We start from the raw sequence: 20870 nt of genomic DNA on the forward strand, positions 1-20870 counted from the left end.
TTAATGTTATCGCTTACAATAAGGTTTTTTGCTGCTTTTTAGAAAGTTCTTGAAAATTCAACAGGCATGGATCAATTGACAATACAAGCGAGACAGGGTAACGCATTTAGAATTTTTGATACAAACTGGTGTGAAATTTTGCTTTGTCTTTTGTAGGTGCGCTGCATAGATTACTCATCGGCTGACAAAGTTCGTGTGATCTCCGAAGACGGAATAGTTCATGAAGCAGACAAGGTAATTGTAGCGGTGCCTTTGACAGTATTGAAGAGGAACTCAATGGAATTCCTCCCTGCTCTCCCCTCCTCTAAGCGCAGATCAATTCGGCGTCTAGGTGCTGGAGTTGTAGAGAAGGTGGCTCTTTGGTTTCCAACGCGTTTCTGGGAGAAGAAGATTAAGCCCAATCAGGATTACTTTGGCCACGTGCCCCAATCTCAGGAAAAGAGAGGCCTTTTCAACATATTCTACATACTCAATCCAGTTAGTCACAAAGCTAGTCCTATTTTGGTACTCAACTTCGGCAAACTTGGTTTGTGCGTTTTAAATGAATAAATTTCGCTAGAGCTAGTAGGGATAAAGTCTTTCTAAATAAAGTCAACTAAATAAAGTAAACATTGACGTGAATTAAAGAAGCTGATTAGCGTGGTTCTGTCGTCCGTTCGGAGCAACAGCGTCACACGCAATCAAATGGAGGCGGAACTCCCGCAAACCTTTAAACAAAGATTGGGAATACAATTCCAGTCACACTAAAAATGAAAAATTTGTAATTCCATTAAATGAGCACTCCTTGGAATTGTAAATTTTTCATTTCTAGTGTGACTGGAATTGTATTCCCAATCTTCGTTTTTCGATTTTCTACTGTTTTTTTCGAATTTTTGGATCGGATTTTTTTCTAAATGGTTTTTCCAATCCATTCATAGTCCATTCTAGGCCTAATTTTTTGTTTGAACCAAATTTTCATTTCTAGCTAGTGGTTTTTTGTTCGCATGCGGCATTTTGACATTGGTTTTCTGTTTTTTTTTATTTTGATCTGATTTTAAAAAAAAATGGTTTTCCCAATTCACTCAGTCCGTTCTTGGTCTAGTTTTTTGTTTAGTCAGTGAAAGTTCTTTGAATTCTACGCCGGGACTTGTCCTGCTGCGTTTTTTTAATTCGTCGTCTCCATCGATGATTTTTACGACCAAACTTCTTGGAAATGACTTTTTCAATGACTTTGGTGACTTCTACTGCTTTGCAGTTAAATCTTGTGTACGTGACGTCATTTCTGCTTTTAGGTCAATTGCCTCACTCAAATAAATGAGTTCTGAACTCACTTATGGAACTTTAAATTTTATGAATATTTGCTAGAAAATGGTCAATAGTGTGCTTCTAAGTAGTGTCAAACTTATATGCCCTTATTCTTGAGTATTAGTCTTGAGTTTTTCCTTACAGACCGTGTGTGTCATAAAATTGATAGTCCGATTCTAACCCAAAAAGACTAGTGGTCTATTGAAGGGCTGGTGGTCGATCTGTCTATTTTATTTCTTTAGTTGTTTTAATTCATGGAAGGCCAAAAGCGTCTATCGCGGCTATTTTCCGGCAATCTGCCGGCTATGTTGTTTAGTTGCTCTGAAAGGACATTTATAGCTCTTATATAGGTTTTGCTTGTCTTAATGCATTTTAATATTTGGTTGTTTGATCTGCAGTGCTCTTTGTGCTTTAATAGTTTAAATACACGCTGAATAGGTTTAAAGTTGTGAAGCATAGAGGATAAGAGGTGATAATTCATGGCGTGAAAAGCGATTTGGACCCGTTCTTCGTTTTTGCGCGAAGGGTAGTGTGCTGAAGTATCTCTGAAAATGCCGAGAACGCCATTTTTGTTGAAAAATATAAGCCTGATGTTTGCTTTATGCATTTATTAATTGCTCTCAATCGAAGTTTGTAGCAATTATATTAGTCCTGTTGGTCTTTTGCTATATGCGATTTTTTGATTGACCGATTTTTTGTCTGGCCCATTTGACTTTTCCTCCTCAAAAACGGGATAAACAGGTAGCACCCAACGGGCATTAAGTTAACTTAGAGCCTTTCAGCTCACTACTCTCCAAGAATGCGATTCACAGAAACCGTTTATACTTATGGTGTGAAGGGCGGTTCTTAGAGGTTTACCCCCTACCCCCACAACAACCCCCCCCCCCCCCCCCCGCACCAGCGCCCCCCCTCGAGTCATCCCCCCCATCCTTAACCCTGCACATGGGTCAGGCCGCTAGGGCCCCGTGCAGCTCCCACTGTTGCCCCCCCCCCCCACTGTTGCCAGCGAACAATAGGTAATTTTTGCAAAAGTTCTTTTCAAAACGTTAATTATAGCTGCGAAGCTGTAAACTGAGCGTAGCTATATTGCGGTGCTCTTAGTTTTGTGTTTCGTTGTCTGGAGCGTTTATTAATATCATTTACTGGGCGACAAAAAAACGCTACTGAGAATTTGGGGGGGGGGTGCAAAAAGCACTGAGAATTTAACGGAGGAGGACAAAAACTTGTTTAAAGTTTACGGTTTTGAGGAGGTGGAGAAAAATTGAAAAATGTGAAAATTTTGCCTTTTTGGGGTCAATAAAAATGCATTTCAAAACTGAAAAATCTTGAACACTCTTCAGTCGGAATATTTTTTGAATTTGAAATTTAAAAACTAACCTGTGTTTGTGTTTGTCTGTGTGTGTGTGTGTGAGTTTGTGTGTGTGTGTGTGTGTGTGTGTGTGTGTGTGTGTGTGTGTGTGTGTGTGTGCGTGCGTGCGTGTGCGTGTGTGATAGAGAGATAGTGCAAAGACATTGCTAAATTTTGACGGCAACAATAATTTTCAATTTTCTTTCAAGGTCTTGAAGGAGAAATGAATAGCAAGTTTGCACAAAGTAACGACAACGCGTAAAAAGATATGAAATGTGGCGATAGTAACTGACAAAGTTTTTTGAGAATGAGCGGTAAAGCAATTCAAGTACATATTTTTTAAAATAAGACAGTTGAACTTGAAAATTTGTGTATTTTGCGACCAAAAATGGTGAATTTTTGAGAAGATTATGTTAAAAAAACCTGCAATAGAAAGCAAGTTTGTCATCCAGAATTCGTTATGCATTGTTAATAAAAACAAAGTAAGGATGTTAAAGGTTTCTGCGTAATTATACTAAATTAAAAATGCATTTGGGGTAAAAAAAAATTGGGTACGATTATTGAAAATTCAGAAAGTTTTAACGGAATTGATGTGCGATTGAATTCTACTGTGTATTGTGAGCAAAATGAAAAATTCAACGCATTTTTGTCTTTATAAATTTGATCACTTTATTCGCCCTTTATTAGAGCTTGACCTTTTTCTTAGCCTAGACTAAAGTGTGGTCAAATTGTCTTAGACACTTAGACAGCTCTTCTGTGATTGGCTGCCGTGTTTAATGAGGGCTGATTTTGTCTAGCACCTGTTCTATCCGACAGGTTTCTAATTCTGTTAGGCTATGAAATGGTTTGGTCAGAAGTTTGAATTTGTGTTTAAGGAGTTAGTATCTCGTCTCAAGATTACTTCGTTTTCCATCACGATATCGCGTGATCTTTAAAACGGTATGTTGTTGCCTGTGTGGAAACATATGATTATACAGGTACTTACATAACGCTAAAACGATTCAAAAATGAATACGGCGAAAACTAATTTTTCAACAACTAATTTTCGCAAGTCGGCAAAAATATTGATGCTATCAGAAAAATAGCTATCTCAAAATTTGAGGAGGAGCAAAGTACCTCCGTCAAAAGGAATGGCCAGAAAGAATTCAGTCCGGAGACAAGTGCTCAAAAATTGTATTAGCATATTGAAAAAGTCCAAGAAATCTTCAGGCAGCGATGAAGAAAACAGCAGGAGCAGATAAAGAGAAAATTGGTTGATGCAATGTTTTGAACATGTTCTGAGTACTTTGCCACTTTCAAAACCTTTTTCGATGTTTCATTTGCACTACTAAGCCTCAATTTCATTCTAAACTTACAAAAAATTTTCCTTCGCATGTTTCCAACTGCTCACACAGGGGAATTCTCTAACTGTTTACGTTGGTTAAGAAAACACTTCAAGAGGCAGTCATATACAACGAGCAGCCTCATTTAAATGCTTCATGTGCAGAGGAAAAGTTAACAAATGTTAACATGGCTACGACACAATGTTCAAACAGATTATTTTTTAGAGCATCATTGATGGCTTTTACGTATTTTTTGTGGTATTTTTTAATTTGAGTTTTCGAAAATAATGGATTTTCTAAATAGTGGATTTGGCTCTTCGCTTGTTGAAATTAGTTTTGTAAAGCTTGATTTTGTGTGTGAAATAAAAATATGAATTCAGGCATTATCTCAACCCTTCTTTTAAAAATAAGCAAAATAAAAAAATTAATTCGTTTCATCATATGTTACATCATAAAGTGTCACAAATCAATATCATTCATTCAGAATATAAAAAGTTGACTACAATAGGGTGCAACTTACATAGAGAACGATTAATTAAAAGAACCTTTTTGTTTGAACTTTGATGTTTTTATCGGATACCTTTTCACAACAAAAATATCTTGCAGTTTTAGTACAATCTTGCATTTAAGCGTCTTGATAAATTTTGTATTCGAGAGCAGTTCGTCTGACATTTGTCGATCATGTTTTTTTCTGCCAGTCACGCTAGTTATCGAACGATTTCTATTTGCTTAGATTTCTATTTCGTTCTCAGGGAAAGCGGAAGAATGTATATGTTTATTATTTATAAGAAAAGCGCTTTCAAAGTTTTACCTGATAATGAAATTGAAGAGCGTACCGAAAAGTTTTTTTGTTCATACCGCTGTTTTTGAGAGAGCGAGAAATCGAGGCGTGAAAAAATTTCCTAAACGAGACATTTTTGTTGACATTCTAAAAATGTTTTTTTTTTTCAATTTTTGGTTGAGATGTTTGATTTGAATATTGTCATTTTTTCTGGTTTGTTTTGATAGAGATGTGTCGATTTTTGTCAGTTAATGTGTTTTATGCTAATATCGAAGTTTTCAGGTATTTTGCCGATTTTTACAGTTTTAGCGACTTTTTGACCATTCTGTTTTACTGCTTTAAGTGGGATTTGAAAACACTCTTATTAATAGCCGCCCTCATCTTCTCAGCCGGCTATTATAGCGCTCCTATTTTTTTCACAATTCAAAGAATTTGAATTGTATTGGTGCGCTGTGTGTTTTTTTTTAATATATGTTCACACATTTTTCAATGACTTTGATCTTTCGAAACGGGATAAACAGGTAAAACCCAGCGGGCATTAAGTTTCATTAGAGGCCCAAAGTGGGCTTTAGTAGTCCTTCAAGTGCGTATAGTGGTGCAGCTGCTGGGATGGCCTTAATTTAAGATTAAAAGGTCATTTTTAGGAGTTTTTCGGCTCAAAATGGTGCAATTTTGCACGTTTTTTGAGATTTTTGTTTGATTAGTCTTAAGTTGAAGTTTTTAAAAGCTGATGAAGGCCTTTTGCGAGACAAAATTGCTTGTTATGACCATTTTATGAGCTATATGTCGTGGTACTACAAACACAAACGCACAAAATGATACTAATTTTTTCAATTTTTTTCTGGTTTTTTGAAAATTTTTGTCATTTTTTGAGTTTTTTAGCCCTAGGTGTCACGAAACCTCATCTAGGGTTTGATAAAGGGTTGGATGATAGGTTACTCTACAGTTTCTAGTGGTAATGGAACGGTTTTCAACTTTTGACATCATGAATTCCAGCATTTTTTGACAAAAGTTGCAAATTTTTCATGTTTTTTGATATATTTATTGTCATCCTTCAAGCTGTTTGAGTCCCAGGGGCCAGAACACCTCATCAGCGGTTAAATGATAATTTACTGAAAAATTTTTAGTTGCCATGGAATGGGTTTCAACTTTTGAATATCACAAATTTTTGCAATTTTTTTTTTACAAATGTGCATTTTTTCAGGTTTTTAAAAATTTTCATCATTTTGTCAGTTTTTCCAGTTTCAGGGACCAGGCAATCTCCTTTGAGGTTTGTTAATAGGGAACTGCATAGTCTCTAGTAACAATGGAATGCTTTTTAACTTTTTAATGTCTCGAATTTTAGCATTTTTTGATAAGATCTGCAATTTTTTCAATTAGTTTCCTAAAATTTTTGTCAGTTTTTGATATTCGTCCATTCTCAAGTGCAAGAAAACCTACTTCACGTTTTGATAAAAAGTTACTGCATGGTTTTTACTTTCAATGGATTTGTTTTTAACAATTTAACCTTTCGACTTTTGGAAATAGTTCGATAGAATTTGCAAGTTTTTTCAAGTTTTTTTTTAAAATATTTGTATTTTATTTATTATTTCTTGCCTCAGTTGCCAGTTAAACGCATCCAGGTTTTGACAGTATTTTATTAAATAGTTGCTAGGGGGCAATTGAATGGCTTTCAACGTTTTAATAGAAATAATTTCTATTTTGAAATTTGAAATTTTCTCAAAGTTATTGCCTGTCGATCTATGAGCCAATGATTTTTTTATTGGAATTGGGTTACTGGATAGCCTCTGGAGACACAGAAGTGATTCTGAAGATATTTATATCAGGATTTTTAGCAACATTTTCTTATAATTTGCGATTGATTTCTTTTTCTTAAATTTTTTGGTCATTTTCGAGTTAATCGATCTTCAAGGGCCAGTGAATATTTTTCAGGTCTTGCAGATATAATACTGGACCGATTTCAGAAACAAAAATTGGTTTTGAACATATTTTTGTGATAGGTGTTTTTAAAAGGAAAATGTTTTGCCTTAGGTTTAAAAGCTTCAAGAGTTTTAGCAATGAGTTTGTTTTTGTTTTGTTTTGATTCTTTTAGTTTCTCAATTCTTTGCTGATTTTTGTGTTCTGGCTGGCATTGTTCAATTGATCTGCTAGTCAGGTAGATTGCGTCTGAGTTTTTCATTCAATTCTTTGAATTGTATTTCAGGACTTGTCCTGGTATGTTTTTTTACTTCGTCGAATAAAAAAATGTTTCGCTTTACCTCATTTTGCCGCCTTTTCAACATTTTGCGTGAAATCTTTTTGACTTCTCTAGGCTAGTTTATCTCTTCTCTCATTCTGCTAAAAGTGATTTTGAACATCAGTTGCTCAGCAAAGCAGTTCAAAATGAACAGAGTCAAAAATTAAAGTCAGAAATAGAAACGGGATAAACCCATAAAGCCCAATTTTAGATGCCCGCTATTCGAACGTCGTGACTATAAGTCTTAGTTACCATCTTTAATGCTTATTGGTTTTGATACTAGCCCCTGTAGCCTCTCTCTAAGAAACAGAAGTATGTTCACCTACGAAATGCCATCAAAATAAATAGGACTTAAAAAATGTTTTTGTACGAAAATCTTTTTTCAATATATTCTATTCTTTCAATCCCAATCATGCTTATTGGAATCAACGGCGGCTATTTTCCGGCAATCTGCCGGGTATGTTTATTTTTTTGAGGAATATGAGAAAAATAGAAATTTACCTCTTTCTGTTTTTGCAGTTCTTCGTTTTTCTTCAATCTTGGAGAAGTTTTTTAGCCTGTTATGACCTGTGGATTGATTTTACAGCGTTTCTTTACTTTTTTGCTTTAAGGACGTGGTCATTGGCTTTGTTTGTCCTTGTAATAGTTTTAAAAAATGGATAATTTTTACTAATATAATTCAAGTTGTTTTTATGAGCTTCATGAATTGCTTTATCATGAACTGACTTCAGTTAATATGTAAGTTCTCATGAATGAATTTCGTATGTACTAATTACTTGATGGTGTGTTGTTTTGGAAGAGATACTTCCGATTTGTTTCCGGAATTCTTCCGCCTATGTTTTGTCGTCTAACACTCTTTTTTCGTTTTATATTTGTTCACACAGCGAACTTGAAAAAGTCATTTTTTCTGATTTACTTCTTCTCACTAACGGCGGTTGCGCACGTTACGCCATTTTGCTCTCTCTCTCTCTCCCTAGCAAAGGTTTTTAGGTCTTTTGAGTGGTTAGATTGTGTTAATACGTGATTTGCCGCACTCAATAAGATGACGTGCACCTTAAAACTTAAGGTTAATTTGAATTAGTTTAAAGTCGAAAGAACTCATTTGTGTAACAATTTTTAAGCCTATTAGGACCTGCCAATTGTTTTGCTAGCCTTTCTGTACTCTTATTAGCTTGAAGGACTTGGTCGTTGGCTCCGTGTGCCCTTGTAATATTTTAAAAAAATTCGTTAACATTCATTAATTTTTCAAGTTTCTATTCATTAATTTTTCAAGTTTCTAAGAGCTCCTTTTTTATAAGTGGAGTTCAAATATTATTTAAATCTGAATAATTTTAATATGTACTAATTATTAGACGGGATAGTGTTTTTGGCAGAGAGAGCTCTTCGAGTCGCTTCCGGAATTTTTCTGGCTGTGTTCTTTATTTTTTTGCAGTGTATTTTACAGTTTTTTTCAGTTGTGTGGTTCAAATTTGTTGTTTCAACACTTTTGGTGCTCTTTCAATTTGAGCTATAATTGTTTTGTTTTTGTTGAAGAAAATTGAGTAAATTTGAGCACGTTTTTTGCCGATTTTTATGTTTTGCAAGGTTTCTGACCATTTTTTGATTTTGCTCTTTTCACTGAGCAGTTTTTCTTGCTAAATTCTTTTTTAGAGTTAAACTATAAGTGGTGATACTACGAGCTGACACTTGAACTCTGGACATGGCACTAAAATAAATCGCACCAATTATATTCAGGTTTTTGCATTTGCTTATAACAGACATTTAATATTTCTCTCCTGTCTTTTAGATGAGTTACAAGTTTGGGAGAACCTTGAAAGCTAAAAATGGCTCTTTTCACTGAAATAAGTTAAACAATTTTCCAACTTCAGGTTTTGATGTTTTCTTCTGTTTTTTATTAATAGCGGCACAGCGGCACTTCTTGTGGTTTTCGTCAAGATTTTTGTTATTTTCCGGCAATCTGCTGGCTATGTTTTTTATAGCTGCGAAGCTGTAAGCTGAGCGTAGCTATATTGCGGTGCTCTTGGTTTTTTTAATAGCCGCACAGCGATAGCTGGGGCTATTATTGGCCTTCTCTTGGTTTTTTTTTTATTTCGTTGTCATTATTTTTGTTACGACCATATGACGTCACAGCCACTTTTTGTTCATGCAATTTCAACTGAATTGCATGTGTGACGTCATTTTTCGCTCTTAGTGGAGCGAGTTTTTTGTTCATGCGCGTGATTAAATTTTTGGTCACACTTGACTTACCTCACTCTCAAAAATGACTTCCTCACTTTGAAATTGACTTTTATTTACTTTAATTCAAAGAGATAAGGTCAAATGGGTGTGTGTCACTCTAAATGAAGGTTATTTGAGATCAGCTAATAGAGGCAGCAATAACTTATGAAGATTTTTAATCAAAATATAACAGATCAGCCTTCAATGAAAAGACGAATTTTTTTGGTCTGTCTTTTTTACTGTTTTTTTTAGACTGCCGGTCTACAAATCTATTGCGGCTATTTTCTGGCAATCTGCCAGCTATGTTTTTTGTTTCGTCGTCTGACGCTCTTTTTTCGTTTTACATTTGTTCACACAGCAAAGCTGAAAAAGTCAAATTTTCTGAATGACTTCTTCCTCTCACTAACGGCATTTGCGCGCGTGACGTCATTTCTCACTCGCTTTAGCAAAAGTTTTTAGGTTATTTGCGTCATTAGATTTTGATCATACGTGACTTACCTCACTCAATAAAATGACATTTGCACTTTAAAACTTAAGTTTAATTTGAATTTGTTTAAGGTCAAAGGAACTCCTATGTGCAGTAAACTTCCCTAATAAGAGGCGTCTGTGGAATGAAGTTTAACAAGCTTTATTAATTTATCGCTGAATGTTTTTTAGCCTAGTTTTTTGAGCTGCGTCGATTTTTTTTTCCAATTTAGGTCTGTATCTGTTTCTATCTCTATTATATGGCACGCAGGTCTATCCTTTCGCAGCTATTCCGGCAATCTGCCGGCTATGTTGAATAAATATTGATTAGATTTGGATTATACGCGAGTTACCTCACTCAACAAATTGCATTTAACTTTTGCACTTTAAAACTTAAGTTTAATTTGAATTAGTTTAAGGGCAAAGGCAGTTATTTGTGTTTTAAAGGTCCATAAGATAAACGATAAACGTTTCTGTGGAGTGAATATTAACAATCTATATCAATTTCGGTGAATGTTTTTACTTGGTTTTCTGAGCAGCGTCGATAACTTTTCCAACTTCTATCTGTAACTATTTCTATCTCTTTTATACGGCATGCAAATCTATTGTGCAGCTAATCCGGCTCTGTTCACTAAATTATATTTTTTGCGTATCATCGCGATTGAACTAAATTTTTGTGGAACATGTCTGTCGGGAGCAATTTTGTACCCATAATTACAGAGCCCCTGTTTTGTTCAGGCGTCTGTGAAACGACGGAGCTGCAAAAATAAGAAGCGCAAATTTGAGTTCCCTAACCATATCAACCAAGACACTGCCGATTGCTCTCCGCTTTTGAAGGATAAATTAAGCACTCAGCCGGAAGCTGAATTGCACAATGTCGTCAGTAATGGAGAAGCAGAGCAACAAGAGAGAGTTGGTGATGATCAATTCGGTGTGCTTCTGACTGTTGTGACTGGTTCCTCTGTTGAAAAGATAGCCTCGATGACCAACTCGCAGGTCGTAGAAGAAGCGCACAGAACCCTCAGCCGACTTTTTCCGGAGCAGGTCGGTTAATGTGCTCTGCGCAGCTTCGTCTGTTGTTAGTTTGATAGAATGTTAACACAATGCTTTTGTAATATGGAAAGATATTTCGTTTGCCTATACACACACTTAATATCAGTCATGCAAATAAAGGTAATGAAGACAAATTACGTAAAATGCTACAGAGGTTAAACATTATTTAGGTGGTGCCCTATCCGGAGGACTCTTTCGTGTCCAGATGGGCAACAACTGAACATATCAACATGTCCTACTCTTTTGTCAAATGTGGCTCATCAGGTGTGGACTATGACCGATTGTCGCTGCCAATCGAGGATAGGATATTCTTCGCTGGGGAGGTGGGATTTAGTGTTTTTTTTTCAGGAATTTTTTTCAGGAACAGTTGGGAGCTTTTGTATCAAGTAACTGCTCTTTCGATGGTTAATACTGCTTCTTGTATAATTCTACTATATCAAATGGATGTTTTGATCTCAATACTTATAAAAACTGTCTTTGTCTTCTCGGCCGGCTATTATTGCGCCACTAAGTTTTACGACTCGAAGAGGTGTAAAGGTGATTAATAGCCACCCTCATCTCAGCCGGCTATTATACTGGGCATATTTTTTGTATTCAGATGTTTTCGTACGACTCCAAGAGGAGTAATGATGATTGACAGCCGCCCTCATTGTCTCAGATGGCTGTTATAGCGGTCCTGTTTTTACAAATCGAAGAGGACTATTGAAGGCGTCTTTTTAATGAATTTTATACAAGTGATTTTTGCACCAGGAAATGAAACGCATGAAAAAAATTGGAGTGATTTTGGTGCTGAGCAAAATGAAGAGTGGAGCGAAAAGAGAATGATTTTTGTTCATACCGCTGTTTTCGAGAGAGCGAGAAATTCAGATGTGAAAAGAGTTGTAATCGAGTGAAATTTTTTGTTCTTTTTAAAGCAGTTTTAATTTTGTCAAGAGTTTTGATTATGATCTTGTATTAATTTGGTTGTTTTTGATAGTGGTCTGGTTTTTGGGTACTTAATACGAGTTTTGTGCAAATTTGGAAATTTTTAAGATGTTCTAATGATTTTTAGGCGAATTTTAGCCACTTTTGCTAAATGTTTTGTTTTATTGGTTTAAGTAGGACTTAAAAATGCTTATTATTTACGGCGAGTAGTGATACCAGGTGAGTACAGTTTTGTTAGTATAATGTTGTTTATTACTCTTACTTGCTGATAGAAACTCTTCGTTGGCTTTATGTGCCCTTGTAATATATAAAATTTCATTACTCCGATTTTTTTAAGTTCGTCTTTAAGAGCTAATGTTTAATTTCTGTTTGTTGCAATTATTTTAGTCATGTGGTCTTTTTATGCGGTTTTCCGATTGAGCGATTTTTTGTCTGACCCATTTGACTTTTGGTCATCAAAAACGGGATACGCAGGTGGCACCCAGAGGGTAATAAGTTCTCTTAGAGCGTTTCAGCTCACAATTGTTCGATTCACAGACCCCCATCCACTCCCCCCCCCTTTTCACCCCTCTCTCACGGCAGCCTCCCCTCATTTCACCCCGCCCACCAATCCCACCCCTGCACATCGCTCAAGCCATAAGAACGTGGCAACCAAAGACCCCCCCCCCCCCCCCCCCCACTCCACCGTTGTCCTTTTTAGGTCTTGCAGAAGGGTTACCTGACGTACCCCCAGAGACAAAAAAAGTCTAGTAGCTTCAAAATTTAAAATCAGTTTTTTATTTGATTTACTAAAAAGGCTAGAAACTAACAGTTGCAGAGATGAATCAAGCAAAGGCTAGCCTCGCTAAACTGTGGCTAGCTACTGACGTAGCCCACGCTCGCCGGTAGTTTGAGAGCATATCCCCCGACATTAGTCGCTTATGTTTATTAATAGTCGCTTAGAGGTAGCTGGGGATATTATTGGCCTTCTCTTGCTTTTTAGTAGCCGCCCATCTTCTCTGGCTGTTCTAGCGCTCCTATTTTTTTGCTTTGTCGAACTTATTTGCGCTTTACCCATTTTGCCAATTTTTCGACATTTTGCGTGAAATCTTTGACTTCTCTTGGCTAGTTTCACTCTTCTGGCATTCTGCTAAAAGTCCTTTTAAACAGCAGCTGCTCAGCAAAGCAATTCAAAATGAAAAGAGTCAGTATAAAAAAATCAAAGTCAGAAATAGAAACGGGATAAACCCATAAAGCCCATTTTTAGATGTCCGGTACTTGAACTTTGTTCTCATAAGTTTTAGTTACTATCTATAATGCTTATTTTTATTGATACTAGACCTTGTCGCCTCTCACTGAGAGACAGGAGTATGTTCAATTACGAAATGACATCAAAATAAATCGCACTTAAAATTTTATACAAAAATCAAATTTTGTTGATGTTTTCTTTTTCAATCCCAATAGAGTTATGGGAATCAACGGCGGCTATTATCCGGCAATCTGCGGGGTATGTTTTTGAATTTTGTCAAGATTTTTACCACCACATGACTTCACAAGCACTTCAAATCTGCTTTTTGTTCAAATAGTTCATGCAGTTTCAACTAAAGTGCGTGCGTGAAGTCATTGCTCACGCTTAGTGGAGCGAGTTTTCTTTTCATTAAGTTTTACCTCACGTGACTTACCTCACTCTAAAAAATGATTTCCTTACTTTGAAATTGACTGCTCTTTATTTTAATTCAAAGAGACAAGGTCAAGTGAATATGTGTCAATCTAAGTGAAGATTTTTTTAGAGCAGTTAATATAGGCAGCAGTAACTTATACAGATTGTTAATTAAAATTTGTTATATTTTCTCCCTACTATTTTTCAAAACACTTTTATGTTCGCGTGCTTTTTCAAGCAGTTTTTTTCATTGTGATGGTGCAGTTTTTGACCAAGTTGGCTTTTCCATAGCATAAATCTATTAGTTAGAGCGCATTTTCAATCCTTTTTTGTTCTTTCAACTTTTGGTGGACTTAAATTCTACTATTTTGAGATACTAGATACTATGTTAAGAGAAAACAATTTTTTAGCAATGACGAAACTTTTGCATGCTCATTGCGACCATTCGAGTGCACTTAAAATAATTTTAAGATATCTTTTCTGAGGATATGTCGTTAAATTTGATCAGTTTTTTGTGAGCAATTTTGTCGAGGTATTGCAATATTATCTAAATAATATTCTAACAAAAGGTTTAGGTTTTGTTCGCTTTTTGCCTTTTCTTGTTGTTTTCAGTTTTCTCATTGTGTCTATTTTTTTTACTAATTTTTGTAAACAAAAAGTGTAATGTTCTTTTTTTTTCTTGGTTTCTTTAATTTGGTTTCGACTCGCTGGCGGCGTCTTCCGGGTATTTTTTTAATAGTTTATTTCTGTGTTGACAGGATGTTAAGTCAAACGTTAAGTTTTAGGTTGGTTTTGTTCACGCATTGTTCTGATTGGGAGCGTGAAAATTAAGTGTGAAAAGGTTTTTGCTAATAGGGCAATTTTTTTAGTCAAAATGGTTTTTCAGACACCATTTAGTTCTAATTGAACATAGAAATGGGATAAACCCATGAAACCCAATTTTAGATGAACGCTACTTGAACTCTGTTCTTATTAATTTAGTTGACAATCTCTATTGCCTATTTGTTTTATTGTTAGCCCATGTATCCTCTCATTAGGAAATTGGAATATCATATCGCACTTTAAAAATGCTTTTGTACAAATCTTTTTTTCTGTTTTTTCAATCCGATTCGTGAATATGGGAATCGATGGTGGGCCGCTTGTTTTTTTTTAAAAATCTGCGGGTACGTATATCTATTTTGTTTTAAAAGCCATCGTCATCATCTCAGCCGGTCATTATAGTGCTTCTATTTTTTTATTGAAACTCAAAAGGAGGCGAAATTGTATTGTATTGGGGCGCTATCTTTGTTTCTAAGATCTGTGCACATATTTTCATGATTAATTGCTGTTGAACGAAGTTCATAGCAATTATTGTAAACGTGTGTCTTTTTTATGCAAAATTTTCGCTTGACAATTTTGACTTTTCGAGTGACTTTTACGCCCTCGACTTTTTGCGTTTTCCGTGATCTAAATTATTCACAATCAGAATTTCAAGCAGCTGAATTCAATTGGCGGCAATTTAATAGTAAAAGTCAAATGAAAAGTGCGCCGAAACTTGTGCCATTTTTTACTTTAAATCTTATTAGTGGTATATGTTAACCTCTAATGTGGTTATTTGAAGCCCACTATTGAACTTCTTAATCCCATTCAGTCTCGCCCCCCACCTCATTTAGGCTCGCCCTCCGCTCCCCCCCCCCGACTGAAGCAGGCTGCAATTGATTAGAGCTCCCACTAGTCATTCGAGACCAATTCTTCCGACGTTTAGTCGGTTATGTTTTTTTAAGTCAATTTGTAGTGACGGTTTTGGTCACACTGAAACAGGAAGTGGAGCAAAAAAGCACGTCGTTTTGGTCCATGAATTTTTTTGCTTTACTTTTGATGTAATGTGTTAAAATGAGTTTTGAACAAAGTTCGCTTGCTCGCTAGGGCTTTTTTGTTCACATGCGTCATTTTGATATTGATTTTTCCTGTTTTTTTTTTCAATTTCTTTATCTGATTTTTGTCTAAATGGTTTTTACAATCTATTCAAATGCTATGTTTTTCACTTCCTCGAAAATTTGTTTCGCTTTACCTCTTGTGGCTTTTTTGACATTTTCGGTGAAATCTTTTTGACTTCTAGTTTCATTCTGCTCAAAGTGCTTTGAAACAACAGTTGCTCAGCAAGGCAATCTGCAATGAAGAGTATTTGTATCAAAAGACAATCAGAAATAGAAGCCAGATAAAACCCTACAGCCCAGTTTTAGGTGCCCTCTACTTGATCTTTGTTCTTATAAGTTTTAGTTATTATCCCAGTTTTAGGTGCCCTCTACTTGATCTTTGTTCTGAAGTTTTAGTTATTAATGAATATAAGTATTGATGCAAATCACGGTATCCTCTCATTTCATTAAGAAACAGCAGAATGTCTAACTCAGCAATCCGTTCAATATTAAGCAGACTAAAAAATAATTGTAAAGTAATCTTATCAAATTTTATTCTGTTCGCTCAATCCTAGGTTCTGGGAATCAATGGCAGCTATTTTCCAGCAATCCGCCGGGTATGTTTTTTGTCAAGGTTTTTAAGAAAAGGGCTTTCTTAAAGTTCTGTTTTAAAAATTTCAGAAATTCAAGGTCTAAAGTTCTATTTAAATATTTTTTGCTTTTAATTGCTCTCAAACGAAGTTTGTAGCAATTATAGTAGTCCTGTTGATCTTTTTTAATGCGATTTCTCGCTTGACCGATTTTTCGTCTGACCCATTTGACTTTTCCTCCTTAAAAATTGGATAAACAGGTAGCGCGCTGCGGACATTAAATTTAATTAGAGTCCCTTTTCCGCTTTTAGTAGTCCTTCAAGTGCTTAATGTGGTCAAGCTACTTGGAAGGCCGTAGTTTAAGGTTAACAGGTCCTTTAACAGGTTAGGAGTTTTTGAGCCCAAAATGTTTTTGAACGTTTTTGTAATTTTTTAGTTTTCTCCAGCCTCAGGAGCCAAATAAACTCCTCAAGGGACTGATGGTAGGTTACTGCTTAGTTTCTAGATGTAATCTTATGTTTTTCAAGATTTTAACGTCACAAATTTTAGCATTTTCTTTACAAAACTTGCACTTTTTTTCAAATTTTTTGTTACATTTATTGTGATTATTCGGGTTTTTCTCCAGCCTCAAGAGCTAATGAAACTCCTCTAGGGTTTGACAATAGGCTACTGCATACTTTCTAGATAAAATGGAATGTTTTGCAAGATTTTAGTATCGGAACTTAAGAATTTTTTTTTAATATTTGCCTTTTTTCGTTTTTTTTTAACCTTTTCATTTTATCCTGGACCAAGAGGCCTCCCCAGTGTTTGATAAAAAGCTGCTGCACCGTTTCTGTAGTTCGAGTTATAACATTTTTTTGATAGAATTGAATTTTCAAATTTTTAGGAAAATTATTTTCTGTTCCAAGTTTATGGATCTTTTGGGCCAGTGGAACTATTTAAGGCTTTAAAAAGGGATACGAGATAGTCTCTTCAAACAATGAAATGGACCTGAAGATATTGATATCACAAATTTTTGCAAGATTTCGTTTTCCAATTGTTACAATTTTTGATCATTTTTGTCCTTTTCGAGTTTAACTATCATTACTGGCCAGCGACACTTTTTAGGTCTTGCAGATTGGTTACATGACAGAACTCCGGAGACGAAAAATGGTTTTCAACATTTTTTCACTTCGAAATCTGTAAGCTGTTCTTTTAAATCTTTTCAGTTTTTTTCTATATGATTTAATTACTAACAAGGCTAGAAAACTAGAAGTTGCTGAGTCGAATATTATTATGGAAAATGTTCCTAGCGCTCTTTGTCTGTCATTGAGGTTTCCTCCTTCTCTTGCTCGGCCTAGTTTTATCTCTCTCACACTATTTCTCTCTTTCCATAACTCTTTTGTTGATGCCGCGCATCAGCTGCTTTATGAGGCGTGATGTCATCATCTATTACCCTCATTTACGCTGAGTTCTAGTAGAAATGACTTATAGTATCATAAATATATCACCTAACTAGCACTTTTAGGAAATCATTGTTTATTGCTCTCAAACGAAGTTTGTAGCAATTATAGTAATCCTGTTTGTCTTATGCAATTTTTCGCTTGAACGATTTTTCGTCTGACCTTTTGACTTTTCGGCCTCAAAAACGAGATAAATAGGTAGCACCCAGTGGGCATAAAGTGCTCATAGAGCCTTTCAGCTCACTAGTTTCCAAGAATGCGATTCACAGAAACCGTTTTGGAGAATTATATTTATAGTATGAGGGGGATCTTAGAAATTGACCCCCCCCCCCCCCCCCCCCACATCAGACCCCCCAATCTTCACCCTTGCGCATCTTCAGGCCGTAAGGGCCCCGTGCAGACAAAAAAAACCCTCCCCGGTGCCAACTGCTCGCCGGTCGTTTGAGAGCAATTCGCGCGACGTTAGTCGGTTATGTTTTACTGTTCTGATTCTCTTCGAGTGCTTTGAATTGCGTGCATTCAGAATTAGGGTCTGTTGCTAAAGTTAAACTGATTAAATTGTTTGCCTCGCCAGTCGTTGCAGATCAATTCATCCGACGTGAGTAGGTTTATGTTTTGGGACTGTTGTCCGCAATTGAGGGTACAATTTTTGATCCCCCTGTCCTCGCATTAAGCAGAATTGAGCCTGACTGCCACGTTCAATCATATTAATATTTTTCGTAAGAAAACAATCAGTTTTTGGTTTCTTTTCTTTTGTTATAACCGGGGTCATGGGAATCAATCAGGGCTGCTTTCCGTCATTCTGCCGGTCATGCTTTTACTATCAAAACTGTAGGCAAATAAAGTGTCATTACTCAATTTAAATATATCAATCGGAAGAAAAGATTTTCAATTTCTTTACATTGAAGCATACTTAAAAGCTGTCTTATAATCCAATTTGAATATCTAGAAGATAAAGACCCGCCGGCCGTTCGTCGGAGAGCTATTCATCGAATTTTTTTCAATTGGTTGCTCTTGCTAGTTTTCTCTCATTTTAACTAAATTAAGTTGTGTACGGTCATTGTCGAAAATCTATCCAGAAATACGCTCAAGGAGAAAAATTTGTGTTTAAAACTATATGTAATGTTTGATAGAGCGTTTTGTTTTGGTTTTCATTTTTAAGAACTTAAATGTCTTTAGCTTTATGCTGTTAAGTTTGTACAGGTGTTTTTCAAGCTTCTATATCATATTTTAGTGTACTCACAGAGCCTATCCGCAAACTGTCACTGGGGCATACCTCAGTGGACTAAGAGAGGCAGCCAACATTGTATCATGAATTAATGCGGCCCTGTTGTCCTATACGAGACTGAGAACCTTGCTGGTGGACTGAAAATGTTGTCAGGTTGCCCACTGACGAATTACAGGGAACTACTTTCATGTTTGTTGATGAAGCTGACAAAACGTCAGGGTTGTTAAGTTATATGCACTTACTGTGCTCAGAATGCTTCGACGATTATATTGTATACAATTGAATATACATGTATTTGTGCTTATTAATAGTAATCGTGAATCCTGAAATAAAGTTATTGACATCATCTAATCTTCCATTTCTTATTATCATTCATAATATGCACTCCAACTTTGCTTAATTTTTAGTTGTTAGTTTAACGAGGCCCGATATCTATGACCACTAGAGCTGTTTATTTTCATTTAAAAATAACTATTATTCACTTGTGATTGTTAATCTCAACAAAGAGTTGGTTGTTTTCCTTCAACGCTAAACTATGCAATGTGATAGAAATTATTTAAATGGGCTTGACCTTATGACATTTTTTTACTCTAATTAAAACCTCACCATTCAAATCTTATCCCCTTATAATGTATCGTGTTTAAGCCCCAGTATTATGGACATTTCATTAAATAGGCTTAGTAACAGTTAAAATGTTTTGAATAATCTTGGACAGAAGTTTCCGAAATTTATTTACACCGTGTTGGATCGTTCGAAAGTTAATTCCGTTATGCTGTTTATTCATTGATGTTTTCTTTTGTTCAATATCTGAGATATGTGTGCTTATATAACAGGAAATGTTTTAAGCTCCTATGCAAAAATAAAAAGTTCAAACATTTCTTTTGAGGCCAACACCTGTATCCCGATCGAGATCGATGATGGTTTGGATGCCAGCTAAAGTTACAAATATGAGTGTTCGCACACCATAGTCTACAGATCCAGCTAATCATACTCATACAAATAAATGGTCTTGTTTGCAAGAAAATTCTTGAGCCGTTGTAGAGTACGTTTTCAGTCAAGTTGTACCAGCTATAATTAAATCTTAAAGTCATGTAGACATTCCTTTCATTTAAAAAATTGAGAAAAACAATTGAATTTTTGCTTTCTAGAGAGATTTTCGCTTATTAAATTCTGCTTGTTTTGAGAAAGTTTGCCATGCAAGTGTGCCATTTCGATTGATTTTTCGCCCTTCAGTACTTCTTGATATGTCCGATCTAAATTCCTGTCATTCACACTTGCAGCTGAATTCAATTGCGGTAGTGTACTCACATTTTTTTGCCATTAGTAGCTGCAAAAGCGAGCTTTTATTGGGCTCCTCTTAGTTTTTTTACAATTCAAAGAATTTTAATTGTATTGGTGCGCTGTCCTTTTCCATAGCTGCAAACTGTAAGCTGAACGGAGCTATATTGCTGTGTTCCTGGTTTTATTTGATGGCGTTACTGGAAGCACTGTTTATTAACATGGCGCTGTGACCAAAAGACAAAAGTGAGTAATATTGACGTGTGAGTTTATGTATCAAACACTAGAAGTTGTGACTTTAGTTGTTCCCTCATCTCAGCCGGCTATTATAGCGGCCCTATTTTTCTCTCAATCGAAAGAGTTTGGAATTTATTGGTGCCTGTCTTTTTACAATAAGAGAAAAAGGTGTGGTTTTCTGTTCATAACGGATCTTTGAGAGAGAGAGAGAGCAGCCAAGCAGAAATGAAAAATTTTCGCTAAGCGAATGGTATTCTGGATCACGTGGTTTCAATGCTAAAGCGGTTTTTTCACCTTTAAGTTTTTTTTAACTGAGGGTGTGTGTCTTGCTTATATAAAGCCAGTGATAGTACGTCCAGAATTTTGTTTGATAATTTGAAGGAATTAATAGACTTTTTGACGCTTTCTATTTGCCACTTTCCGGTTGGACGCTTTTTCTCAGTTTTCGTAATCTTCGTCTTTATATCATTTTGGAGTTTGGGTCCACCTTTGTTATATCGTTTGGAGCGATCGATTTAATTGCATTCAGTGTTGAGGAAACTAGCGTTTTTTTTCTAATTGCTCTCAAATGAAGTTTGTAGCAATTATATTAGTCCTTTCGATCTTTTTTTATGCTTTTTTTTGCTTGACCGATTTTTCGTCTGACGCTTTTAACTTTTGGTCCTCAAAAACGGGATAAAGAGGTAGCGCCCAGCATTAAGCGCCCTTTGGAGACTTATACTTACGGTGTGAAGGGTGGTTCTTAGAGGTTGAAGACCCCCTCAACTGTTGGGATGAAATGGTGATCAATATATTGTATGACTCCACTTTTAGTAATTTTCTAATTTTTGGATTAAATTTTTAATTGCTCTCAAACGAGTTTGTAGCAATTATATTAGTCCTGTCGGTCTTTTTTTTTTATGCGATTTTTCGCTTGACCAATTTTTCGTCT

General features: G+C 35.8%; 1 protein-coding gene across 1 annotated transcript in view; it reads left to right on the plus strand.

Moving 5' to 3' along the window:
• Positions 1-19302, plus strand: part of LOC142341040 (lysine-specific histone demethylase 2-like) — a 140295-nt gene extending 120993 nt beyond the window's left edge. Inside the window, exons 14-17 of the mRNA XM_075391877.1 lie at positions 157-477; positions 10392-10697; positions 10877-11029; positions 18431-19302. Of these exons, the coding sequence (XP_075247992.1) occupies positions 157-477; positions 10392-10697; positions 10877-11029; positions 18431-18511 (861 nt within the window). The 3' untranslated portion in view covers positions 18512-19302. The remainder of the gene's footprint in view (positions 1-156; positions 478-10391; positions 10698-10876; positions 11030-18430) is intronic.
• Positions 19303-20870: the final 1568 nt, after the last annotated feature.

The sequence above is a fragment of the Convolutriloba macropyga genome, chromosome 1, assembly GCF_964194025.1.
Source record: "Convolutriloba macropyga chromosome 1, txConMacr16.3, whole genome shotgun sequence".
NCBI lineage: Eukaryota > Metazoa > Xenacoelomorpha > Acoela > Convolutidae > Convolutriloba > Convolutriloba macropyga.